The 27,258-nt window shown below is 51.6% G+C and overlaps 1 protein-coding gene across 4 annotated transcripts in view; it reads left to right on the top strand.

Moving 5' to 3' along the window:
* The window catches only part of ZNF618 (zinc finger protein 618), a 169,589-nt gene that overhangs the window by 105,767 nt on the left and 36,564 nt on the right, over nt 1-27,258 (top strand). For 3 of the 4 annotated variants that reach the window (XM_025360813.1, XM_025360811.1, XM_025360814.1), the window contains exons 3-8: nt 6,236-6,495; nt 20,022-20,099; nt 20,658-20,696; nt 24,819-24,908; nt 25,808-25,843; nt 25,940-26,017. In XM_025360813.1, the coding sequence (XP_025216598.1) occupies nt 6,236-6,495; nt 20,022-20,099; nt 20,658-20,696; nt 24,819-24,908; nt 25,808-25,843; nt 25,940-26,017 (581 nt within the window). Of the gene's footprint in view, nt 1-6,235; nt 6,496-16,398; nt 16,495-20,021; nt 20,100-20,657; nt 20,697-24,818; nt 24,909-25,807; nt 25,844-25,939; nt 26,018-27,258 lie in introns of all 4 variants that reach the window. The other variant, XM_025360810.1, reaches the window with a different exon arrangement.

Here is a 27,258-nt window from a genome sequence, read left to right as displayed (position 1 = left end):
CCCTGCTGGCAGAGTCTGCAGGCACATTGGCCTGGCCAGACACAGTAGCAGGATCGAGTAGCAACAAAGCAGAAGAAAACCAAGGGTAGTAGAAGATAGTAATTTACAAACTTCACTGCTTTGGAGCTCTTTCTTCAAATTTCATGTTACACCATGTATTGGTTGCCTATGGCTGCTTTTGCTCCTGTTGCTTCACTGCAACAGAAGTGTATACAGTCCTTGGGGTTAGAAGTCTGAAATCAAGGTGTTGGAAGAGTCAGATTCCCTCTGAAAGCCCCAGGGGAAAATCTGATCTTTGTCACTGCCTGCTTCTGGTGGCCATCAGCATTCCTTGACTTTTGGGCACATCATTCCAGCTCTACCTCTCTGGGCACATTGTCTTCTCTCCTCTGTAACTTCTCTTATGGCTGTCTTGAATCTCCCTTTGTCTTATAAGAGCACTTCGTGCATTTAGAGACCACTCAGATAATCCAAGGATGAGCCTAATCTCAAGATCCTTCACTTAATTGCATCTGCAAAGACCCTTTTTTCAAATAAGGTCATATTCACAGATCCAGGAGATTAGGACATGTACGTATCTTTTAGGGAGCTACCGCTAACCCCACCACAGAGAGAAAGAGGCCTCAATCTGTACACATCAGGCAAAAAGCAAAGCTCTATATATTGAAGATGGGGAGTCAGAGCCTTGCTCAACACTACTCTCCCCATTCCAGCCTCATGGGTGCATCTAAGAGCCATTGCTATGGAACCCCTAGACCTTCAAGGAACATACTTTGAGAATCATTGCCTTAGAGAAAGGCCAGCACTCTTAGGGAACTTCTTGGGCAGAGATCCACTTGGTCTGGCTTCTCTCCTGGTCAGCTTGCACAATTAGTAACCAGTGACCACGGATAGCATGTACTTACTGAAAAATAGCCTTTTAATGCTTGACTTTGGATTTTATGTTGAAGTGTGACTCGGGTTAAATATAAAATTCATAGCATATCTTGAGCAACTATTTTGTAGTTATCTATATATAAATCTATTTTACAGCGACACAAATAGAATAGATTATGGAGTGTCAGCATGTAGATAGATTCCGAGTGCTTTTTCACTAATATACCTAATGATTCGTGCTGAGAATATCCAAGGGCTCCACTGTACATTTAAATGGATATAATTAAAATAATGAGCTCTATTTTAAAAAATGATATATGAAAAAAAATTTTTAAAGAAGTTAGAAGGAGCCGCGCCACTAATTCAAAGTGATGTAAGTACTTCTGTGATTCCATTGTTATTAGGACACCTAGTTAAATGCAAAGCATTTGAGAAAAGCAACATTTGGGCTTGTAAATCTAAAGCCTAGAAGTCAGGGGGAAGAGAAAGAAGTTGCCCATGCCTTCATCGCGGCAAGGACTTGGGGGCGTCGCATTTAAGGGAGGGGATGGTTATGTGCTATTGTGCCTGTGGGCAATAGAGGGCGGCTCACTGGTCCCCATCTTCTGTGAACTCAGTCAGGAATCTGACTGCAGCTGTATTTGCCAGTGTGACCTCTGATTTGTTTGGGGTGGGAGGTATGGGTACGAGAACTAGGGAGAGGCTGCCTTTTCATGGAAGAAAGACATTCCCCTGTGCCCGACTCTCACCTCCAGGTGTTAGGGGCACTCCGGGTGACCTGAGACTCTGGTGGTTCAGTGTAAAGGACAAAGGATGGGGAGTCTGGAGATGCGAGTTCTAGTTTCAACTCTGTTACGCGCCCTGTGCCTTTGGAGAGGGCCTTTCCTGTGATGCGTTCATGCCTGGCCCTGTTGCAAATGGGTGACCATCCATTCTGGAAACCCATCTCAAGGATATACTCTGCTGTTCCAGTGGGCCCCAGGGAGTCTTAGGAGGCATACGTCCCAGTGCCTGCTTACTAGAAGGCGAGTATCCTTTTGGTCATTCAGCAAATATTTTATTTATGGAGCACCTACTGTAGGCCTGCTGGATGCTGGGAATAAGAGACACACAACACTCCCGAGGGCCCCACCTACTCTTAGGACAAGTGCAGTTTGGGGAGCCAGTGTACAAAGTATTTTCAGGAAACAGGGCTGCAAAGGAAATAAAACGAGGTGATGAACTAAAAGCTAGACTGGAATTCCGGGAAGGGGACGAGCGAGCCAAGATGAGTTCATTAGGACGCAATGGGAGGATCGCTGTCAGAGTCATCTGTGCAAGGAAGATGTAGCATTCAGAGAGGGAGTCTGACGTGCCTCAAGCAAGCCAGGAAGGCTTCCCAGAGGTGAGGATGTCATCATGAACCAAAACCGTCATCATCATGGCAGCTGCCATTCATGGAAATCCACTCTGTGCCCACGCCCGCAGCTGGCAAGAGTCATGGTCTTTCTTTAACAGACAAGGAAGCAGAGGCTCAGAGAAGGGAGTCTCTTGCCCAGGGCTGCAGGGTGTTGGGGTGGGCAGATGAGAGTTCCATCCAGCCTGCCTGACTCCAACAGCTCCTCCCTTCCGCTACCAGGATACCATGATGGTGGTGAGGACTTGAGAGCAGGAAGGGACACTGAATCTTTTCAGATGGCATGGTCAGGTGCTTTCGAAGCCTCAGGCTGAGCTTCAGAACACTGGCTGTGAAAAAAGCCGGTAAGGGAGTTCTGCGCAGGGGGTTCCATCTGTTTCCTCGCCTCCCATCTCTTTGCCCAGTGAGCCTCAGGGCCCTGACCATTAGCACCCATGAAGTCTTAGCTAGGAAATGGGAATGTCAACTGCTTTCTTTACCCCGCAGATTGAATGTGGATACACGTCGTTCACTATTAGCTTCATCAGCATGACCACCTCTGCAGCACTAGGCAAAGTCCTCACTCCCTCACCGCCGGTATCCCATTACTGAACAGTAGTAGAGCTGGCATTCAAACCCTCGTTGGTCTGACTCCACAGCCCATGCACTAAACGCCTGTGCCACATAAACTTGCATCCTCTGCACATGCCCCTCCCCTGCCCGCCATAAAAAAGACAGTAGGTAGATAAGAGTAAAACATCTCCACTGGTAGCTATTGTTCTAGGTCCTATATAGACATTACCTTGTTTTACATCACAGCACTGTGGGGTAGGTACCGTGTTTGCCCCATTATATGGATGTGAAGACTGAGGCTTGGAGGAATCAAGTCACTTATATAGGAACCTGCAACTGGCAGTTTTGAGATTTGACCCTAGGATGATCCAACTTCCAGATCTGGTACTTGGCTCATTTCACTCCTGCCAGGCCATCAGCCAGTCTGCTCAGTGCTTCTCATGACGGGGAGCTCACCACCTCCAGTGGGTCCCCTTTTCTTGCCAGCAGCAGGAATCACCTCTCTCTCTAAAGCCACAGCTGTCCCCTTGTGACTTGCTAGACCTGCCAGTTCTAGTTATGTCTTAGGCCTCACAGAACTTGAGACTTCTTTGCCCTGTGGTGTCCTGCAGCTAGGCGGGGCCGTGCGCCCCTCTAGGGGACCAGGGGGACGCTTGCTCATGATATTATCTCCCACAAAGGTGGCAGCAGCCCAGAAAGCCAGGGAACCTCGTGTCCTCCTGCTCACCCACAAGCACCTTGGTTTTGGCTCTGTTCTGGATGCTGAAGGTCAAGGGTGGGTGATGTGGGGCAGCCTCAGCTGTGGGTGAGGAGGCTTCCCTCTGCGAGTTTCTGTCCCAGTCCAGGCTGCCTGCATCAGGTCCCCGTCCCACCTTGTTACTCCCATGTGACTTTTGGTACGTTATTTTACCTCTCACTGCCACAGTTCCTAGACTGTAAAGTGGAAATACCAAGATTTCTTTCCCAGAGTCATTTCTAAGGATGAAAGGAATTAGTATGTTAGAACAGTGCTGGGCACATAGGAGGCTCTGTTTAAGTGTTTCTTAAGTAAATTAAGGAAATGAATTCTGAGGTGATTGAATCATGCAGTTTTACACTTTCTTACCGTGGAGAAGGGCAAAAGCTCAGGCAGTGTGTCTGGTGGCCCTGGTGGGACAGACGCATGAGGAGGAGGCACCACTGGATGCCAAAGAAGCTCTAACAGTGTGTCATTATTAACAATAGTCATAGTGGCCATGTCTTTAGAGCAGTTCCAGGTCAGGCACTGTGCTGAGTACTTACCATGTGTTCGTTGATTAAAATCTGCATGACAACCCCATTAACTCCATTTTGCAGATGGGGAAACCAAGGCTCAGAGGTTAGGTGGCTGGCTGGAGGCCCACAGCGAGGAAGTGGTTGGCACAATAGCCCTTGCTCCTGACTGGTTTTCCCAGCATGCCTTTGCACTTGTGTTCTGTCCATCTGAGTCCTAGCCTCCCGTATGAGTCATCTTGGGCTGCTGTTAACAGAATGCTGTGGGATGCCATGCCTAATGCCACAGGCTTAATTAAACAACAGAAATGTATTTTCTCACAGTTCTGGAGGCTGCGGGTTGTGATTAGGTTGCCAGCACAGTTGGGTTCTGGTGAGGGTTGCCTCCTGGCTTCAGAGGGTCACCCTCTTACTGTGGGGGAGAGAGCAATCTCTTTCTCTTCCTACAAAGCCACCAATCCCCTCATGATGGCTCCTCCCATGTGACCTCATTTAACCACACTTAATCTCCCAAAGACCTTCTCTCCAGATCCAGTCACACTGGGGGTCAGGACTTCACCATATGAATTAGGGGCACACAATTCAGTCCATAGCAGCTCCCCATGGCTTTTCTCTATCCTTTCCTCATTAGCTGGGGACTTCCCTCTCTATCTTTGCTCAGTTTCCCAACCTTTCTCCACCTTGGATGAAAGCTGAAGCTGGGAAGGACAGCAGATGTGATTAAACCCATGCTCCTGTGATAAACAGGGCTGCTGAAACCCAAAGAAGAGAAAAGTCTTGCCCAAGGCCACACAGCAAGCCCATCATAGACCGAGGACTGGAGCCTGGGTCCCTGAGTCCCAGCCCAGTGCCCCTGCTGTGCTGCAGTTGGAATGCTGGCATCCCCTGCCTTGAGTCTGGGCCTCGAAATTCACAGACCACACTCTCCTCTGGTGCAGTGGAGAGGCTGGCATGGCCAGGGCAGTGTCTCTGGGCCTGGAACATGGCTCGATTTCCCAGTATGTGCATGCCTCAGCTTCCCCCCCAACCTCACAGACAGCAGTCATGAGGATGCTTCGCTTGTCAGAAGGATGTGGGGTCCTTAGGATGATAACATGGACAGCTGTGTTGAAAGGAGGATGCTTCAGGAGCGGATGGCAGGGACCTGGCTTCCTGCCTTGGCCTCTCCCCGATTTTATGTCTGGCCTGAGCAAGTCACAGCTCTGCTTTAGTCCTTAGTGTCCCCCTCACGAAGGACGTTCAGTGACGCACGTCCTGCCCTCTTCAGAACTGACATCATTACCTTGAGGATGTTTTCCGATGTTTAAAGAGCCCCCTCCATGCCACAGTGTTGGCTCCGTGACATCTCAACCCAGTGAGTCTTTTTGCATTGGAGTTTCCCATTTGTAAAACAGGAGTAGGGAAGAGCCTGGACAAGATCCCGAGCCTTCTTGCCTAGTAACAAGCGGAATAGCACCGGATACTGCGTACATCAAAGCACTGAAACCCTTACTGCCCAAAGCATAGTTTGAGGCCCAGCAGCCCTGGCCCCAGCTGAGAGCTTGTTGGAAATGCAGAATCTCTGAGCGAGGCGTGGTGGCATGGTGCCTGGAGCCCCAAACACTCGGGAGGCTGAGGTGGGAGGGTCACTTGAGCCCAGGAGTTTGTTTGTGTTCTGCAACCTAGTGAGACCCATCTCTAAAAAGGAAAAGAAATGCAGAATCTCAGGCCCTACCGCAGAACAGCTGAGCCAGAATCTGCATTTTTTTCAAGATCCCCAGCTCATCTCTATGCACACTGAAGTCTAAGAAGAACTGATTTCAACCAGCTGGAGGTGCCCTTTTAGGTCACTTGTAACTCCAGTCATGATAATTGCAAGCAAGTAAGTGAGGCAACTGGGCACATCTAGACCTCTTGAGACCTCAGCTTCCCCAACTGTAAAATGGGTGGAATTGGGGCCTTTCTTGCTCAATGGTTTTCAAACTGTGTTCCTTGAAGCCTCAGGGTTCCCTGGAGGAGCCTCAGGGGTAGCCGTGGGGGTTGTGTTGGAGGCTAAGGGGGCCGGGGACGCTAGCATTCACTATGCACACTGCCTGGCATGTTCCTGTGGTGCCAGGGACTGGTGGGCTGCTGTGTCGGTCTGGAGGAGGAAGGTATTGAACGCACTTTCTTCTTATCCAGGGAGCGCTTGAAGCGCAGCCAGAAGAGCACCAAGGTGGAGGGCCCAGAAGCAGTGCCAGCCGAGGCCTCGCTGAGTGCCGAGCAAGGAACGATGACGGAGGTGAAGGTGAAGACAGAGCTGCCCGATGACTACATCCAGGAGGTGATCTGGCAGGGCGAGGCCAAGGAGGAGAAGAAGGCAGTCGGCAAGGATGGGACCAGCGACGTGCCTGCCGAAATCTGCGTGGTGATCGGCGGCGTCCGCAACCAGCAGACCCTTGGTGAGTGTCCAGCCTCTGTGGTCAGGGTGGAGACCAGGATGGGAACGTGGAGTCAGAGTCCTGGGGACAAGGGGCCTGGCGCCTCTGCTCCCTTCCTGGCTGAGAGAACCTTTGCTGGCTTCCCTCTGCATTCAGGGAGAGATCTCAGCTTCTTTGACTTGCCTTTGCTTGTGCGGTTTCCGGCTGGAGAGCTCTTCTTTTTCTGCTCGGCAGCAGGACCCTATCCGTCCGTCAATACCCTGTTTAAGTCAAATGCCTGGAACCTTCTGGGGGCCCAGTGAATCCGTTTGTCTGTCTCTGGGCTCCCATACCCCTGGGGGGTCTCGCACAGCCCTTACTGCTCAATGTCCTAAATGCCTCTCTGCTTTTCTCCCTCCTGGAGGGAGGGAGATCCCAGTGCCGGTGCTGCTCAGAGCAGATACCCCATCAGGATTGGATCGGTGACAGATGGCACTTCCCCTGCCTCTTCTGGCCTGGGCCGGACCCAGAGGAGCTCTGTGGAAACTCACATCTTAGCAACAATTTCTCTCCCTCCAGTCTCTAGCATGCGCCAGGGGATACCCCTCAGGGGCCCCCTGCACTGCTGCCAGGTTCACAGACTCAAATGCCCATGAGGCCCAACAAATATGTTTATTTAGCATAACTAGAGATGAGCCAACAGGACAGGTGGTGAGGACCGTGTCCAGTCAGAGAACGCACGCCGCGTGTGTGGAGGGCGGCGGCCACTCAGCTGCTGCGCTGACGGTTGCTGGGTGGGGATACAGCTCAGCGTTGCCACATCTCTGGACAAATCACACGCCAGAAATGAACATTTTGATGGGAATTCTTTTGGCTTTAAATGTTGGCAGCCAACTGACCTTTTGAAATCTGCCAAACAAAACGTGTCTGTGGGTCAGAGTCCCTGTGGGCAGAAGTTTGCAACCCCTGGTCTGTGAAATAAAGTCCTCATTGCCTGGTCTGGCTCCAGATTTCTGCTTCCCTCCACACCCTCCTCCATGTTTCCAAGGCTCAGTGTGTTCTTAGAAGTGCTGCTGCTGCCCTGGCCTCTGCTACTTTCCTGGTCCAGCTCTGGCTCACCTCCTACTGACTTCCAAGCACCTCCACCTTCCTGGCGCACATCCTGTATGCGGCACCACGGCCTCATTTCTGCACGTTTAGACTCAAGTCCTGGTGCCATTTCTTCCCAACTGCTGAGAATCATCCTCAAACTCCCTTTCCCAACTGTTCCCTGCTGGTTGTGGCCATCTCAGCCCCACCTGGGTCATGGCAGCATCCTGCTAATAGCCATGCTTTTGCAGCTTGCCTGCCCTCTGCCCTGGCTGCCAGGAGGCCTTGGTCAAAACAGAACACTGACCATGTTGCTCCCCTGCTTATAACCCTGGGATTCCTTACTGTCTCTAGAGTCGAGACCAGAGCATTAAAAGCCTCCATAACCTGAACCTTCTAGTCCCATTTCTTGCTTCTGGTCTTCCCAGACCTTTCATTCCAGTGTAGTCTGCTCTTCCTGTACTTTGTGTCTGCTGTTGCCTCTCCCAGGAATGCCTTCCCCCATTTCCACTTGCCCAAATCCAACCTATCCTTTAAGGCCAACTCCAGTGCCACCTCCTCCCAGAAGACTTCCTTAATCTCTTCTGGTGAGAGTGGGCTGTTTCTACCCTGCTCCTTAGTTGGTGCACTTTCTACTTTCTTTTTAGATTAGAGGGGCCCTGTCTGTGCCTGTCTCTTCCATGAAAGTGGAAACCCCTAGAGATTGGGGCTCCAGGACCTGCCTGATTTATGTCTCCATGTTCCCTGCTTCCACTCCACAATACCAAAGTATTGGTTTCTGGGAGTGGTGACGGTGACACTGGTGCCGCAACTGTCACGGTGGGGCCAGGTTATGCTGCAGTAACAAAAGATCCTGAAAGGTACAAGATATCTTAGTAGCTCAAAACCACAGCAGTTTATTTCCTGTTCACACTACATGTCCACTGTGGATCAAGAGGGAGCTCTGCTCCCCTCTGGTCCCAGACTAAAAGCCGTCATGTAGAATGCTGCCAGCCAAGTGACAGAGGGAAAGCACGCTGTGGAGGGACTTACGCTGGCAATTAACTGCTGCAGCCAGAGAGAGACGCGTTAATTCCGCTCACAGTCATTGGCCAGAACTAGTCACACGGCCCCACCCAACCTCAAAGAAAGAGGCTGGGAAATGCCGTCCTCCCATGTGACGGAATAGGGGTGAACCAGGAATGTTTGGGGAGGAGCAGGAGTGACTTAGGCCAGTATTGAATGAGAGAGAGTCTTTTCAAGGGCCTGCACTGATGTTCCTCCATCAGTATTCACTCCCTGAGGCCAGGGACTGTGTTAATCACTGGTGGATTTGTTAGTTAATGGAGAAGACCTGCCCTTGCTCTCTTTGGTGTGTATGTGTGTGTTAAGACTCATTAGACCCAGTAGCTGTTTCTGCCCTTCACCAGGAGATGCCCAGTGAAGGGTGGCTGAATCTGAATCCTGGGATAGAGCCAGCATTCTGGATTCAGTGGGGAAAGCCTTGGGCAGCTAGGCCAGGGAAATGCTGGAAATCTTCCTTAGGCCAGCTGCCTGCACAGTGAGAGCCCCAGGGCCCGTGAGCCTCATGCCAGCCACCGACGCTGATTTCCAGCTCAGCTGCTGCTCAGCAGCAGGGTCCTTGGCCTTGCTGTGCCTTAGGGTCCTCCTGTGTTAAATGAGGCATGGTCCCTGTCCCAGCCACCTCATGGGAGTGGCCATCCAAGGTGGCAGTGGAAGGAAACAGTGTTGCCTGAGGAGAATGAGCTGGGATCCTTGGACTGAGAGTGAATCCAGGCTCCATGACTTAATAGGTGTGCTACCTCGGGCCCTGTCTGACTCAGTTCTTACAATTACGAAATCATCAGGCTATCTGAATATTCAATGAGATCATGTATGTCAAGTACTCAACACTGTGCTTAGTAAACAATTAGGTAGTATTCTCAGTAGTACTAATATTAATAGTATAAAATGCCTCTTCAAGAGGAAGGAATAGTCGTCGTTTCTGCTTTTTCCCATCTAAGTAAGCCAGTGTGATATATTGAAACGATGGGATAGGGAAGAAGGTCAGCACAGGATAAAGTGTTAAAAGACACAGGTTCCAAGTGGGCTTCAGTTTTCTCCCCTAAGAAATGGACTGGGAAACCTGTCTGGACCTTGGTGTTCCTTCTAGTACTGCTTCCCTCCGATTCAGGGACTTTGAGGATCTTGTGAACTTTTGAGTAATCTGCTTTGGGCAGACCCTTGTGAAAAAGGTTTAGAAGCCCCAGTGGCAGGTGACGTGTGGAGCTGCCATGGTGGAGCCCTACAGAAACAGGGCCAGAGTGCTCCCTGCTGTCATGGCAGCTCATCTTGCATGCTGGAAGGCAGGCTCTCCTGCCTAGGAATGGGGGTTTTCTTCCAAGGGTCAGGCTCAGAGGAAGCTGGCTTGGCCTCATCACCAGGAAAGAAAGGCATTTAAAAACAAAATCAGTGTTAGAGTTGAACCTTTTAAACTCCTCTCATCTCAAGATGGCAAGTAGATTTTAAGTTGTGGGTTAAGCCCAAGCAGTTGCTACTGGCTGTAACGAGTTCTCTGTTGAGGATTCTAAAGGGTGGCATGATTGATTGTTGATGTCTGCCCTGGATGTAGAGGTGGGCAGTGAAGCTATGCATGCTGTCAATTTGGTACCCCTGACCTCCTTATTTTATAGAGGGGCAGACAAGGCCTGAGGGAAGGATGGGAGTTGCCCAAGATCACCCAGCAAGTTGGTGACATTTTCTTTCAGGTCATGAAGGGCCCACTCCACCTCACAACACCTGCCTCCCACCTGCTTCTGAAAGTATATCAAGGAGGGAAAGCTCTCCCAGGGACCTGGCTGGGGTGGGATGCTGGTTAGAGCTGTATCTTTAAGTGAACTCCTGCTGCAGTGTGCATTCGTTGTCCTGGTCGCCGGGCATGGGGGAGTTAACGTGTTCCTGGGGCACTTGGCAGGGGACTACTGGGTGCTGTGGTGCCAAGGGCCTCCTGAGTACTTCGCTCACCCAGCCCCGCTCTGGGCTCAGAGACAGGCTCTGTGGCTGAGTAGAATAGTGTTCCTGTTCAATCACCCAGTGCTGCCCCATGAGGGAGCCTCTGCGAGTCCACACTGGCCCTTTAATAGCCATCAGACAAACAATGTTCCCAGTGACACAAACATTATCCAAGGCACTTCCCGTGGAGGAGCCTGGGTCATGGACACGCAGATGGCATTTGGCAGCTTCTCCTGCTGGCGTCAGGAGGGGCATCAGTGCCCAGGAGGATGACTGCCAAGTTCGCAGTGGTTGCTGCTGCTTCCCTGCTGCCCAGAGAATTCCCTGTGCTGAGAAGGGCGTCTCTCACTCGGAGAAAGTAAGTCACCGCTGTTGGAGCTGGTGCAGGATTTGGGGGCAAGACCAGGAGCTTCCTTTTATAGCAAGAACAGCAGAGATGATAGATACTAAACTTCATAACTTTGTTGGATAAAAGCAGAAATGAAAGAAAGGAAGTTGACAGACACCTGCACCCACCTGACAGGCTGTATGAACAGCTCTGTACGGCAGCCCTAAGAAGGAAGGGCGGACCACACTTGAGATTTTAGGGGCTCCTCTAGGAGAAGTAGTAAACACAAGGCACTGCCATTGCTCCTGTGGGGCCAAGGGCCTCCTGGTTACTTCACTCACCCAGCCTCGCTCCAGGTTCATGGCAATCCCATGTTCATGGCAGACACTGCGAATTGATTACTGTACATTGTCCAATGATGCACCTCAGAATCCTTCTCAACACAGTACACCAAAAGGTCTCTGCCAGTCAGCTAGAATTGAAAAATTAGAAGTGGAAACCTACTTGCCATTCTTCTTGATGAATCAGGGCATCCAGCCCGTAGACTGTTTCCTGGCTCTGAGAGATAAGGGTGCCCGCATCCCATGATGGTGGTCCAGCTGTGCTGTCCAGCTGTGGGTACTCTTTCCCGTGCTGTGAAACCACTGGTCCTTAATCCAGGGGTGGTTACCAACAAGGGAGTCCAGGGAGAGCAGTAGGGGCCCGGAGACCCGAGACTTAATGAGCTTCCTCAGTAGCAGTGCAGGAGACCGTGGAGGGCACGAGTGGCCTGGACTTGACTCCTCTTCAGATGAGAGACAGGGACCGACTGGGTTATTCCCCCAGAGAGTTAGCTCAGTGCGGAGAGAAGGCCTGTGGAGAAGCTAAGGGCTCTTTGTCCTGGGTTGGGAGGAGACTGGGGATAGTGGAGGTGTGAAGTGGGGGGTGATGGAATCTAAATATTCACAGCTTACAGCATTTTGCAAGGGGCACATGGAGCAGACACATTCCAGGGTGTCCCAGCCAATACGGAGAAGTCTCCAGGAGGGGATTTCAACTCGGTAAAAGGAAGGACTTCGTGTGATCATGGGAACTGTTTGGTAACTGGACATAAGCCTGTGAGGGAGTGAGTTCCCCGTCCTGACGTAGGTGATCAGGGAGGGTCACTGGACAGAGTGCAGGATGGGGAGTCAAGGATGAGATAGATGGGAGACTGGATTCTGCAAGGATGTTTCTAGTCAGCAAGCTTTTCAGGACCAAGGTACAGAGGTGTTCTCACACACATAGGGCAGCCAGGGGAGCCAGGGAAAGAGGAGGAAGGAGCTCCAGCCAGGAGGCAGCAGCCAGGCTATGGCGCAGGAAGGAGCAGCAGAAGAGCTTGACAGTCATTCAGACACAGCCACGTGGGTTTCAGCCTGTGACAGACCCAGGCAGCGTAGGTGCCAGGTCTTGCTTCATCGTGCCAGCTGATAGTCAGTTTCCTGTTTCAATAGGTTGTTGGCAGGGCCTCACCCAAGAGCCTGCCAGAACCAACACTCAGCTCTTTGCTGCAGCCACTCCGAAAGGAGGAGTTCTGGCCACCCTCCCAGGCGTGTCCTGTCTCTGCTACTGACGCTTCCTCTTGTGGTCTGAAGGGTTGGAGGGTCCCTGTTAGAAAGGGCCCCTGGGCTGTAAGTCAAGAGCCCAGGGTTTACCCTACTGTGGGGCCCTGGATAAGCTCCTTAACGTCTCTAAGCCACCGTGTCTTGAATGGTCAGTAGGTAGAATAAAGTCTGCCCCTCTTTCCAGTAGAATTGTTGGGGGCAGAGTGAAATAATAGGTATGCAAGTGTTTTTAACAGGGGACAAAAAATGTAAAACCAGTACCAGTAATATTAGCTGAAACCCCAGGACATTGATACCTCTGGGGTTACCTCTAGAGTGATAAGAACCTAAAAGGCCAAGGTTTTCAAACATTTGTTTTTGCTCAATACCTCCTAAAAGAATTTTGAATACTGTATATTCTTTTTCACAAGTTTGAGTTGACATCTAACATTTTTATTCAAAGTTTAAATCATTGCAAAGGATATAATTTCCAGGATATTGTGTAAAAAAAAAAAAGTGGCATTTTGGAACAAAACTGTGAACCAATTTTCAAAACGTAGCCAAGGGAATCCAAACACTACCGCTATTTGATATCCGCCATCATCACTTCAAAAACATATGAACAGGCCTATCTTTAAGAGTCAGAAATTTTACATCTTTCCTTTTTCTCCATGAGCTCATGTTTCCAGTCCACTGCCCCCACAGGGTTTTATCCTAATGCACAATATATTTTTTATGCTTGAAAGTCTTTTATTGATTACTGTTTCATACTCATATGCCATAGCAAGATGTACATAAATTGAAATTGAAATTTCTGAAAAAAAAAAATTCCTGGGATCATAAAGCTGTACATTCTCCAACATTTTTTTCCAGATTGAGTTGTTATTAGCATACAATTCATCAAAAACAAATTTAGGTAAATAGTAAATGTGAAAGTAAAAAATTATTGAAAACACATCTCTTAATGAAATGGATAGGGCTTCATTTCTTTCTCAATTGGCTCATGTATCTGTGAATTAATATTTCTTATTGCTAGAAGGAGACAAGATTCGGCATTAATTTAATTCCTATCTTTTGGTTTTTGTAGGTCTAAGTGCTTAGAAAGCTCAGTCACATAAATAAGTAGCTGGCAGGGGATAGAGTTTTGTTTTAGCAGTGTCACTCAATTCTTTGAATTCCTTCCAAGTTGTATGCCAGAAATCATACGGGGGTCTATCATCAGACAATTTTTTAATGGTCTCTTCGCTGACAACTCCATTAGATCCTCCTTTAATTTTGTTGAGAGGAGAGAATTGGAAATCACCCGATTTGAAAAAGGAGTTGTTCCTGGTCATTAGATCCACTCACTTTCTGAGCCCAACACCGGTATTGTAGGGTCACCTCTTTGCTTGGAGCCCCAAGGTTCTCATCTCTTGGGGCAGCCACCACAGTAGGATTAGGGGTGGGTGAAAAGATCATCTTTTGTTTGTAACATGGCACAAGGGTGAAGGTGAGAGTAGGAAGAACTGGCAAGTGGAGCCTCCCACCTGCCAGGTTCTCTGGCACATTGATATTAGGAAAGAACACATTTAGAAGCTGATGGTTCTCTTAAGGCTGCGTGGACCTACTTACCCCTTGGGCAGCCGCCACACACCCCCGGGAGATTTGTGCTTCACTCGGAAGACCCTGCTCCAGAGGACATTTGGTTTGAGGCCAAGCCCCAGAGCCTCAGGAAACCCACTTGTCCATGCCTTCCCTGTTCGGATCCCCTGTCCTTCGGCAAGCCCTGGACCCAGCTCCTGTTGCATGTTTGAACAGAGAAGGCTGCACACACTCCTGAGCATTTGTTCTCTGAATAGCGGCTCCCGAGACGCTCCGAGTTAAATATGGGACTGTCCATTGTAAGGAACCAGCCTTCTGTCCCTACCGTTGTGTTTTTCTTCTCTCATTCACCGGCTTTGGATTTCTGTCTTGTCACATTTTGTGTATCCTGAAAGGTGTCTGAGCTTCTCTAGACCTGGCTGGGTGCAAAGGGTTGCTACCCTACATTCTTTCTCAGAAGCCTGCATCCTCTCTTAGGCATCTTCCCAGAGTCTCCCTCTGTGACCTCAGGAACTAGAGCCCCTGGCCTCACCTGGTCTGTCTGATGCTCTGGGAGGGAGCTAAGCCAGGTGTTTAGGGAAAGTGCTCAGTGGGAGCTGTGAACTCGAATTTGTTGGGATGGCAACTGTTGCATCACTTATAATAGCAGGAATGGGGAGAGGAAAAGTCCGCTCCTGCCTCCTGTGTGCTGGCAAGCCCTGCCAGCCATCCCTGGCAGCAGTCCCAGGGCTCTCAATAGGGGACTCTTGGGAGTCCTATGGCAGCACCAGACATAGTGGGGGACTCTACTCCCCTGTAGCATTTAAGGAAAGTGCTATGACTGAAAGGAACACACAGCTCGCTTGGCATCCAGCGGGTGACCTGGGGTAGTGGCAGTAGCATGGCTCTGGATCCCCAAGGCCTATTTTGAACTCAGTTCCTTGCTAGCCACTAGCTGAACTGCTAGAACCTTATGCTCATCCTTGCAATGGATGTTGAGTTGCCAGCCTCATGAGGACTTCTGGGAAGATGGTGGACAGAAACGAGACCTAGTAAAGGTTCGTTCTCTCTCTCTCTTCTTCTTTCTTCTTTCTTCTTCCTTCTTCCTTCTTCTTTCTTCTGTCTTCTTCTTTCTTTTTTCTTCTTCTTCCCTTTCTTCTTCTTCCCCTTCTTCCTCTTCCCTTTCTTCCTCTTCCCCTTCTTCCTCTTCCCCTTCTCCTTCTTCCTCTTCCTCTTCCTCTTCTTTCTTCTTCTTCTTTTTTCTTCCTTCTTTTTTTGAGATAGAGTCTTACTCTGTTGCCCAGGCTGGAGTGCGGTGGCATGATCACAGCTCACTGCAGCCTTGACCTCCAGGGCTCAAGTGTTCCTCTCACCTCAACCTCCCAAGTAGCTGGGACTACAGGTGCGCTCCACCATGCCCAGCTAATTTTTGTATTTTCTGTAGAGATGGGGGTCTTGCTATGTTGCCCAGGCTGGTCTTGAACTCATGAACTCAAGTGATCTGCCTGCCTTGGCCTCCCAAAATGCTGGGATGCACTGCGCACAGCCCACAAGCACCATTTCTTCATGGTGCTTTCCAAGAGGCTAGTTGTGTGGCTTGGGAGCAAATCAGATCTGACCGACCTCTGGTGCTATGCGTTGCCTCTCTGGTCCTCACTTTCCTCACCTGAAAAATGGGGATAATAGTCACCTTTACCTGCTGTAATTGTGAGGATGAACTGAGCTGGTGTGAGAAGCCTCTGAGCCAGGACCCCGAGCCCACTAGCTGGCTGCGTGAATTGGGTGAGATGCTGCACACAGCTGCCCTAGCCTCTGCTTCCTCACCCATGCAGTGGGGCAGAGGTCAGTCTGCATGGAAAGATTGCAGATGAAGTGAACCCAGACAGGCGGTGATGGTGACAGCCATGGTTCATAGAGGGAAAAAGTGGCTGGGATGAACAGAAGAGGGAGCGTGCTGGGCAGGGAATCAGGCATCGGGGCTGGAGACTGTCTGAGCTGAGTCCCCAAGAAGGCCTTCCTTGCCCCACTGCATCAGTCTGGGTCTGTGGTGGCCACAGGCCATGGGGATGCATGGGCACTGCACCCGTGGGGCACATCTCCTTGGAGGGTCATTTTGCTGGAGGGTTTTTGGGTAGAAATTGTGTGTTCTAATCATATGATGAATCAGAATACAGAGAAAACACAAAACTGAATTCAGGGAGCTGTTGGCCCATGGCTGCTATATTCTGCCGTGCCGTGCACCAGCCTCCCTGGGGAACACGTGGATGCCCCTTGGCCAGCACAAGGTTTTTAATGAAGAGGTAGGCAGTGTGATCTTGTCCACACTTCTCAAAGTGCAGCCAACTTCGCCCCTTCCCTAACCTTCCAGGCATTCTCCAACTTTAAGGGCTCTTTCTGATTTCTTACGTAATTCAGATGGAAAAGCGCCCGAAGGCAGCCCCCACGGTGGATCTGTGCGAAGCCGGTATTCAGGGACCTGGATTTTTGACCAAGCATTGAGATATGCATCTGGTACGTGATGGCCAAGGGGTAGTGCCTGATTCGGGGCCAGTATGGGTGGGGGCACAGCTGGACACAGCCATCAGCTACAGACTGAGTAAGCAGGCCCTGCTAGCATCTCAGGGTCAAGAGGGGCCACCTTCTTCATCCCCTGTCCTTAGCAAATCGGAGCCTGCCCTGGGACCCTGGACTCCAGTACTGGACTACTGGAGGGACGATAGAGCACGTGGAAATCTGGACGCCTAGAATGTCCAGAGCATTTTGGCAGCAGAAGTGCTGCCATAGGAAGTAAGGGCCACAACTCTGAAACAGGCCAAGGGGACAAGAGGGTTCCAAGCCAAATGTGTTTGGGAGACCCTGGGTTAAACAGTAGTTGACCTCTCTCCCTGCAGGACTTCGCAGGGCCTGCGGCTGCTCCTGTACACCGGCCTCCCCAGGATGGGCCACGCCATGAGGTCTCCCTCGTGCGCACTTGGCCATGGTCCTCTTTTTCCTGTGGTGCATTCAGGAAGTTGGGTTCCAAAGAATAAACTTTGGAAAATGCTGCTAGTAATAGCAGCTGACCTGTATCATGTGCCTGCTGTGGACCAGGCCCTGTGCTAAGGAGCCACCATGTTGTCCCTCACAACCCGTCCCCCCAAGGGGTGAACAGTGTTACAGAGAGGAAACCTAAGGTGTGGGTCGTTCCATGACTTGTCCAGGGCTCCCTCTGCTGGGATGTGGTGAGCCAGGGTTTGCACCCAGGTTTGCTGGCATTGCTGCACTGAGGGCTGCCACTCTGGTGAACTCTCCCCATGCCCCACCTCTCAGCTTTCTGGCCCCATCACATAGGGGAACCTGAAGCCCAGAGTCAGGCTGAGCAAGGCGCAGGTGGGGTCCTGGGCTTTACGCTGAGTGAGAGGCAGGCGGGTTCCTGGGCTTTAGGCTGAGCGAGGGGCACGCGGGGCCGTGGGTTTTACGCTGCATGAGGGGCAGGCTCAGGGTTCCTCCTGCCAGCACACAGTGCTCAGTCCAGAGACTCTGTGTTCCAGACAGGCTGTCTCACTCTGCATTGGGGGTCAGGAGCCAGCTGAGGAGAGGCTGAGGAGCCATCATGCCCCCGTTGATTCCCTCTGTGGGGTGACACCTGCAGTCAAGGCTGCATGTGCCCTCAGCTCTCCCACAGCTTGGGGTAAACTCCATACTGCCTACCAGTCAGGACTTGGCTTGGCTGTAAACAGTATCCACTCCACTGACTTGGGCCCCCCCACTGCAGTTGGGCCAGAGTCCTACCTCTGTGCCCCCAGGCCCTGCACTTGCTGCCCTAACGCCATCATCCTGCATTGTCCCCGTGCCAGCTGGCCTGTCTGCTTCCTATTAGAGGACAGGGAGCGCACCTTGCTCATTGCTGGGGCCTCAGTGCCCGGCACGTTGCAGGCACTCGTAAATTCTTCACTGGTTGAAGGGGAATTGGCAGAAACTGCTGAAGAGTGGGTGGAGGCAGCAGGAAGAGAGTTGGAGGCATTATTACTCAGTGACAGATGAGTACAACAGCAAGACACCATGGATTTATGGAGCCCTCGCTGTGTGCCAATCACAGGGCTAAATACAAAGAAGTATGCAATCTGATCTTTGCCCTCCACGTGATTGTATTTTTCCCTGCGTGACAAGGGTAATACACATACAAACCACTAAATAACAGACTACTAAATCCCACGCTGGCATTGGGATGACAGCGGCCCCTGGAGTGACCCACAGTAGTACCGGTGGCACCGGCTCCCATACCTCAGTACCTGTGGTGTGCCAACTGATTCACACGATGAACCTCGTTGATACGGACCTCAGTCATAAATTGTAGGAATCGGAGTCCGGTGTTGCAGGTGGGGAAACAGAGGCTCGGACAGGTAAAAGGATGTGTCCGAGATCGAACAGACAAGGCAAGCTTGTACAACCCACGGTCCATGACCGCATGTGGCCCAGGATGGCTTTGAATGCGGCCCAACACAAAGTTGTAAATTTTCTTAAAAGTTTATGAGTTTTTTTTGTGATTCGTGTTTTGTTTTTTTTTTTTTCTCATCAGCCATCGTTTGTGTTAGTGTATTTTGTGTGTGGCCCAAGACAATTCTTCTTCCGGTGTGACCCAGGGAAACCAAAAAGTTGGACACCCCCCCGAGCTAAGGGATAGCAGAGCTGAACTAGGCTTCAGACTCCACATCCAGTGCTCTTCTGCCTTCACCTTATGCCTCGGGTACACACCCAGGAAATGGGCCTCTGCTTCCAGGCAAGACTAACGGAATAGGAGTTAATGATCTTCACCTTCATGTTGGGTCTGGTCTTGTGCTGGGAATACTGTTCATGCAAACTCAGTCTTCACACCAACACGCTTGAATCATCCACATTTTTCCCAGGAGGAAATTGAGGCCCAGCCAGTAAATGGCAGAGTTAAGACTCTTATCCCAGGTCTGCCTCTCCCATCCCCAGATGCTGGGTATCAGAATTTCCTGGGGACCTTGCAATAGGCAAGTCCCCACCCCAGCCACTCTAGATTGCTAAGCCTGGAGTGGACCGGGGCCTCTGCATTTGCCCATGCTCCCTGGCTGTTCTGTTAGGAAGAGCAAGGCCTGGGCCCAGGTGGCATCAGGCCTTCATGAGGGCTGTTTTAGGTGGAGGAGCAGGCAGGGTCTCTGCCCCTGAGGTCCCTGCCAGGCTGGATCTGAGGGGCTCTTCTTGGCTTCTTGCCATGGGCCTTTGCTCTGGCCTTTACATGGCAGGCTCGTCTTTTAACCTCTCTGCAGTGCCCACTAGGAACTCAGCCAATTCAGTCTCCCTGCTCTTGGGAGAAGGGCCTGGCAAGGGGCTGTGGGGGTTAGAGGCAGGCATTTACACCATGTCGGTCTCTGTGTGTCTGAGGGAACAAGGCAACTCCTCAGCGGATGTTGGGGGGTCCTCTCCTTGCCAAGCATGTCTATGGTAGGGCTGGGCACTTCCTACAGGGAGTATAGGGCCACCCTATGAGGTAGGTACATGTGGTCCCATTCTGCAGATCAGCAGACCGAGGCTTCATGCACCTAAGGAAATTACCAAGGTCATGCTGCTGGTAAGTGACAGAACAGGGACAGGGACCCAGGTGTGTCTGATTCAGTCTGTCTTAATCTCTGTCCCATTTTGGCAAGGAAAAGGGGTCGCTGGAAATTATTGTAATGCACTGAAGTGATGATTTCCTTATGTGGATGCAATATATTCCTTTCAGAGCACTTTTACGTTCATCTCCTTTTTCCCCTCAAGGTGTAGGGCTGAGAATTAGCTGAAGAAGTTACCTTCTCCATCTTACAGATTTGGAAACTGAGGCCCAGAGATGGGGGGCGGTGCCTTTCCCAAGGGAGTGGGAGGCAAACCTGGATCTAGACCCGGGCCTCCTGACTCCTAGCTCAGTGCTGCCTCCTTGCCAGGGACCATCTCTGCCCCTGGGACAGAGAGTTAGCCACACTTGTAGGCATCGCCTGTGGGTCCTGGGACCCACAGAGGTTGGGTGACCAGTCCTTTCCTCTTCTGTTTTCCAGGGTCTTATGAATGTGGAATCTGTGGCAAGAAGTACAAGTATTACAACTGCTTCCAGACCCACGTGCGGGCACACCGAGGTGAGAGGAGTATCCCTGGGGCAGAGCCCAGGGGCCGCCCCTCCCACTATCTGTCTGTTTCCCACTTGGGCCCCTCATGGGTGACCCCAGAGGCCCTGACAGCTCCAGCCTTTCCCATTCTCCTCCCACTTTCATCAGTAAGATAGGGTGCCAGGCAGAAGAAGGGAGGCCTCCTGATGCGGGACAGCGTGGGCATGGGAGGGAGACTCCGCAGGACACACCAGGCCTGTGCCCCAGGGCTCCCCCTGCTCCCCACGGGCGTCACACCTCCCAGGACATCTCATCACTGCTCGGTGTCAGTGGCCCCCACAGGGCATGTGCTGGGGTCAGTGCATGTGTTCCTCATGACAAGCTTGGGAGTTGGAGACAGGAGGGATGGCATCTGTTTCCCCCGGAGCCTGGCAGACAGGGAGGAGAGGCTGACATCAGGGGCCCGGGGCGGGACTGTGAGCTCGTCCCCTGTGGCTTCCATGTTCTCTCTTGTGTTTGGCACTGGCCCTATCATTGGCCCGGTAGCTTCACCCCCCTCCCTCTCTCTCTCTCTCTCTCTCTTTGCAGACACTGAAGCCACCTCAGGGGAGGGAGCCTCCCAAAGTAGTGAGTACTTTTTCCTCCATGGGCTGCTGAGGGGCGAGGGCTTGGGGTGGGACAAAGAGGAGCTGCTCGTTCCCTCCCCCAGAACTGCTCCAGGTGGCCTCTGAGAGACACAGTGCTGGGGTCCAAGCTTTGGGGCCAGCCCATCCTTACAAAACCACAACACGGTGCCTCAGAGCAGCCCTTCCCAAAGCGTGCTCCGTGGCAAGCTCATTCTGGGAAGGTTAGTGGTGTTCTGTCCGTGACAATTTCTCCGGCCAAGTAACTTTGGGAGACCTTGAGTTTCACTAAGGTGAGCAGGTTTCTTTCTTGTGGACCTTTCCAGCTCTTCATTGACAGACACAGCCGTGCATCTCCCATGGGTGCCCAGGATATGCAGTTTCTTGTGTTCTTTTGACTCTCACCCATGACTCTGGGGCTCTGTAGCTGACCTTTGGGAAACACTGCTTTGGAGAGTTTTCTCCTGAGCCCCCACAGCCAGGGGCACTAATTGCTTATTGGTGATTTGCCCTGGGGTGCCATATCCCAGCACCTGGGGTGGCACAGGGCTTTGCCATCTGCAACAGCACTGCTGCTCACAGGCCCTGCTTGCCATTCCTCCAGTTCTAGACCCCAAGCGCCTGGTAAGCGAGCAGCCGGGCTGGTGTAGACTAGGATGGAGTCTCCCCACCCAATAATACGAAGCTTCAGAAGTCACAGTTCCACCTGTAGGTATGTTGCCAACAGAAATGTGTGCATATCTGCTGAAAGATGCTAACTAGAATGTTCTTAGTACACGATTCCTAACGAACTAGAAACCCCCAAATGCCTAGTGCTCATTGAATGGATAAGTCTAGTGACACAGAAGACTACGGTAGTGAGAATGAACAATTTATAGCTATACACAGCAACATGGATGATGCACACACAATGGTGAGCAAAAGAGGCCAGGCATACACAGGGTTCATCCTCTAAGATTGTGCATAGAGAAAGGGCAAAAGCAGCTAAAACTGACTATTGCCGGTAGAAGTCAGAAGAGGGGCTCCCCTGGGGAAGGGGCTTCTGGGCTCTGTTTCTTGAGCTGGGTGTCGGTTACATGGGTGGTTTCGGTTTGTGGAAATTGAACAAGCTGTATACTTAGCGTTTGTACACTTTTCTACACCCGGGGTTAGCAACATTTTTCTGTAGAGGACCAGATGGTAAGTATTTTAGACTTCATAGGCCAGACGTCTCCATCACAAGTGTTCAGCCCTGCCCTCGTAGTGGGAACGTGCCAGGAACAGAGATAATATGTAAATGAATTCCTTACCAAAACAGATGGTGGGCAGGATTTGGCCCACAGACTGTTGCGTGCCAATCCCCGTTCTATGGGTTTGTTACACCACACCATCATAAAAAAAGATTTTTAACATAATAAATAAACATTACCACCCCCTGCCCAACAAACCCCCAAACCAGAGCAGTTTGAAGAGGTGCCGATGACTGAAAAAGGATTTTAACTGTCCTGGGTCCCAACAGCATTTCTTCTAAGACACGTTCCCATCCACTCCATTTGGATTCTTGTGCCAAAGGAGAAGCCGGCATGTTCCAGAGAGGAATCTGCGGTCCAGGTTGGCTAGACACCTGCCACAGGACCCCAGCTGGGAGGAGGTGGGAGCTGGGCCCTCCTCCTTCAGCCCCGCCTATCCTGCCCCAGCCCCAGCCCCAGCCTGGCCCTTGGCTCCCATCTCCCTCAATAGCTCCATTCTTTTCCGGCTCCCATGAACTGACTGCGGTCAGCCACACATTTAAAGAACTTCCCTATTTATCTTTCCTTCCTCAGCTATTCTGGGCCCCTGGCTTCTCCAGCAGCCCCTCAATGATCTGTTGTGTTCCGTCTGGCTTCCGTTGTCCGCAGGCTTGCTGGCTGCTGAGGGTTCTATAGCAGGGGTATTTTTAGTCCTTCCATCACTTTTCCCTTCCTCCCTGTGGAGTTTCCTCCCCGCGGCCATTGCGCACTGTTTTATTCTCAGTCCCGCAGCCCTGCCCTGACCCAGACTGGCAGCGCCTGCTTAGAATGCCTGGCCTCTGCTTTGCCGGAGCCTGGTCGTGGAGTCATGAAGCCAAAAGGGCCCAAATGAGAATATTGAGTCCAGCCCACCCATTCTGCAGATGAGGACACTAAGTCCCAGAGAGGGGGAGTCATACAGCTTGTGAATAGTGGAGGCAGGCCTAGAAATGAGGTCTCACACATTTTCTTAACAGTTCTAGGACTTTTCACTTATTTATTAGGAAAATAGTACAGTCATACATAGAAGCATAAAGACATATTCACTCACCCATCTGTCCACTAAGGAATAAAAGATTAGCCCCTCATGCTACTGTCACATTGATATTTGTGACAGTATTAGGTCACATTTGGCAAGCATCAGATCCTGTATTTGGGTTCTGGGGGACAGGAGAGGGACCAGGAGAGAGTTCCCCGAGCCCAGTACTGATTTGCGGCTTATTCAGACAGAGAAGGGCCACATGCCCTGACTCAGCCTTAGCTTGGAGTTAGTGAATGTTTGAATCCTAGCTCTCCCTCCCCCATCCACCACCCCCACTGGGCAGCCTTGAGCATACCACCAAGCCTCCCTGTGCCTGGGGAGGTGGGATTGATAGGCCCTGCCTACATCAGCCCAAGGAACACACACGTGAGGTCCGTGCCAGTGCAAACATTAGAGTGTGCCATTGTGGAGGGGGTCATGTCCTATGTCCAGCTTCAGATGTTGGGTAGACCCGGGGGATCATCCAAACTCTGACCCCATGTTAGTTATCTATTGCTGTGTAACAGATGTCCTTAAAACTTAATGACTAGAAACAACAAGCTTTGATTATCCCTCAGTTTCTAGGGTCAAGAATTTGGATATGGCTTTGCTGGGTCCTCTGGTGCTGGGTCTTTTCCTGGTTGGAGGCAAGGACTTGGCCAGGGCTGTGGTCTCATCTCAAGGCTTGACTGGAGAAAGAGCTGCTTTTAAACTCACTCGCGTGGTTGTTAGCAGGTTAACAACCCTACTAGGGTCGGTCCTTCCCAAGCCCTTAGACTGAGGGCCTCACTGGCTATTCACCAGAGGCTGCCCTCAGCTCCTGGTCACCTGGGTCTCTCGTGGGATCTCTCTCACGCTGCCCACCATCTGCTGCCACCTGTCCACTTGCTTGTCTCTACCCAGCCTCCCTGGCTAGCTGGCCCTGACCCCTCACTTCATCCTCTCATGGCAGCTCACAACCCAGAGGCCAGCAGGTGTGAGCCAGAGAGAGAAGGTATGCTTGAAACAGAAGTCTCGGTCTTTTGTAAGCTACCCTCAGAAGTGATATGCAGTCACTTTCACTGCATTCTGTTCATTAGAAGTCAGTTACCAGGTCTAGCCCAGACTCACAGGGAAGGGGTGATGTAGGGCATGAGCATCAAGAGGCAAGGAGCCCTGGGTGCTATCCCCAAGGCTGCTTATCACAGGCCCTCCCGGCTGTGCCCTTGGGGCATGTCCCTTCTGATCCTCAGTTTCCTCGTGTGTAAAATGAGAGACAGCTTCCTCCCTCTGCGGCAAGAACAGAGGAGATGGAGAGGAAGAGCCTGGCCTGCTGCCCTGGTTGCTGTAGCACCTGGGCATGGGCGCTGCAGTGATTGTTATTCTCACAGAGCTTCTGCAAAGGGTGTGCCAGACCATTTGGGAACCAGGCCGCAAGGAACTCAGCTCACCTAGGGCAGGTTTGGGGGTTGGTTTTGGAGTCACTTCTGGGCTCCCAGTCACCTTGTGTGGTCTGGATCTCCACAGACGACCCCTGACACCCCAGCCTACATCCTGTGGACCCAGGAGGCAATACAAGGCTGGCTTGGGGTGGAGGGTGGGGCCAGCACTGAGGCAGGAGCTTCACCCTCCTGCATATCGGAGAGGAGAAGCTGGGTGTTCCAGAGGGTAGGTGGTGCCATGCCCTTCTGTGTTCTAGAAGACGGGCAGTGCCAAGGTACAGACTGGCTCAGGAACTGATTCTCCATGGGGTCATTCAGTTGGGGCCAGACTGGGCTAGTTTCGTCTTTGGTTTCTGAGATGATCTGGCAAGAAAAACCCCACCCCACATGGCTGAAGCCCTGGTAACCAACCAGGTGTGTGTTTTCATCCCATGCAGACAATTTCAGGTACACGTGTGACATCTGCGGGAAGAAGTACAAATACTACAGCTGTTTCCAAGAGCACCGAGACCTGCACGCAGTGGATGGTGAGTCAGGCCCCTCACTCCCTGGAGCCATGCCAAGAAACGCCCTTCCTCAGAGACACCAGCCTCCAGCCCTCCCCGCCTCCCTCCTCCCTCTTACCCAGAAAAAGGCCAGGCAGTAGCCAGAACCACGAGGGGGATGACCAGCCCTGGAGGATTCTGGGGGCGGGAACGTCACCCTCATACTCCACGTGACTTCTATTTAGGTTAACCCAAGTGAACTTGCCATTTTTATAGGTCAAAATTAGTCGAATATTGGAATTTCATATCAAGTCATTTTATAGTTTCGTATTGAGCATTTTTATGTTCTGATGAAATTAAACCGGTTTTAAAAAACGAATGATGGCCTTTTAGCATCTTAGATTAGACAATTAGAAATTAGAACAATACAGTTAACACATTTTTGAGTCTTAAAAATCCTAGAAAGAGGGTCTTAGACCATGGAAGGGCCTTACGGGTTCCCCGTCTAGCCCCACACCCTCAGCCCATCTCAAGGTGTGACAACCAGGCCCACCACCTGTTACCACTAGCCCGTCCGTTTTCTCACCTCCTCTTTCTCTCTCCTCCTGATCTCTTCCTCTTTTCTCCTGCCCTGGCCCCTTGAAGCCATGCGGGCAATCAGAAACAGATCCAGGCAAACTGTCTGCCTGCACCATGGGTGGGTGTCCATCCTAGTGAGGACAAGGGATTGAGGCCCAGGCTGTGTCCTGGTTGGGATGTATCCTTGTGTTGTCCTGGTTTTGGGGGGCTTCCACAGTGGCCAGGGCAGCCCACCTGGGCCCCAAGGCAAACCCATGGGGGTAGGGGCTGGGAGCGGCGGCAGAGGCTGCTCTGGGCAGGGACTAACAGGGCTCCTGTTTGCTTCTTTCCTTCTGCGGCTGCTGCCTCCCGCCCGGGCACAGTATTTAGTGTGGAAGGGGCCCCCGAGAACCGGGCAGGTAAGTCCTTGGGGCTGCTCATCACCTCCCCTGTCCCCGGCTGGGCTCCTGAGACCTGGGGGACCAGGTTGCTGAGGGCCATATGTTCTCCCACAGACCCTTTCGACCAAGGTGTCGTGGCCACTGACGAGGTGAAGGAGGAGCCCCCGGAGCCATTCCAGAAAATCGGGCCAAGTATGCGGGATTCCCTCTGGGGACAAGGGCTGGGTGGGGGCTGGCCAAGGGAGGCAGGGCTCAGTCTCACTGCTAGGGCAGGGGTAGCAGTGGGTGGCATCACTTAACAGCAGCAATGGTGCCCACCTGTCAGTTGGGCCAGTCAGTGTTAGGACTGGAGCTTTCGAGGAGCAGCAGGGCAGCACAGGGTCAAGGTCAGAGCAGTGAAGGCAGCCAGGATGGGACTGAGTCCTGGCGCTACTGCTTACAGGCTTGGTGTCCTCACGGTCTGTTAGCCATCCTGAACCTCAGCCTCCCCACCCGTCGAGTGAGGATGACATTTCCCCACAGGTTTGTTGGGGGATTAAATGAGATCCTGGATGTGAACCACTTGTTAGCACAGTGCCTGGTACATAGTAGGTGCTCAGAAAATAACACGTCATAGTCACCTGAAGGGGCCTCTCAGCGAATGAGCTATCCAGGGCAACCACAGGCAGATACTCTGTCTCTGTCCCAGGACACGCCCTGAGGGCAGGAGCCACACACATGTCTGGCCTGTTTTCGATAAACTTGTATTGAGTGTTGTGGGCACACAGCAGGGAGCAGGACACATGTAGTCCTGCCCTTGGGTAGTTCAGATGGGGCTTTGGGGGTGATGACAGCAGATCATTGAACAGTTCCAACACAGCTTGCAGGGAGTTGTGGGAGGCCTGAGGGAATGCTGGAAGCTTTCGGGTGGGGATGAGGGTAGGGGATGAGCCCCGGCATCCCATGTGAAGGCAGGAGAGCCCTGCTGATCCCAGAAATTGATGGCTTCAGGTCTTACAGAGCCTTGAATGCTAGCAGGCAGCATCCTCAGGTGAATGAGCCAGAGAGTTTACTAAGTGGAGAAGGGACTTGAACCGATTTGCATTTTAGGAAGCCTGATTTTGCTGCTGGGAGGAAGATGGATTGGGAGGGGCCGGGTGGCCAGCCTAGGGCAGGTGCTGGGGGACCACAAGTGAGTGACACTTGTCCTTTCCAGCTGTTCAGGAATTGCCATACCTGCTTTTATCTCTTTGTTTTCTGTACCTCACTTACTACCCAGCAAGAACAGACCTTTATGGTCTCTGCTTCCTTCCAATAAGGATCTAAAGCAGCTTGTAAAAATATACACAAAAACAGAACGAGCAGATGAGGATATCTGAGTGAAGGAAAATCAGAGGAGCTGAAACACTAAGTTGGATACGTTCCTCAGGCAGAACTTGATCCCAGCTCTTGGA

The sequence above is a fragment of the Theropithecus gelada genome, chromosome 15 (genome assembly GCF_003255815.1).
Source record: "Theropithecus gelada isolate Dixy chromosome 15, Tgel_1.0, whole genome shotgun sequence".
In the NCBI taxonomy this organism is placed as follows: domain Eukaryota; kingdom Metazoa; phylum Chordata; class Mammalia; order Primates; family Cercopithecidae; genus Theropithecus; species Theropithecus gelada.
The sequence above is the reverse complement of the archived record's forward strand: the minus strand, read 5'-3'. Positions and strand labels throughout refer to the sequence as shown.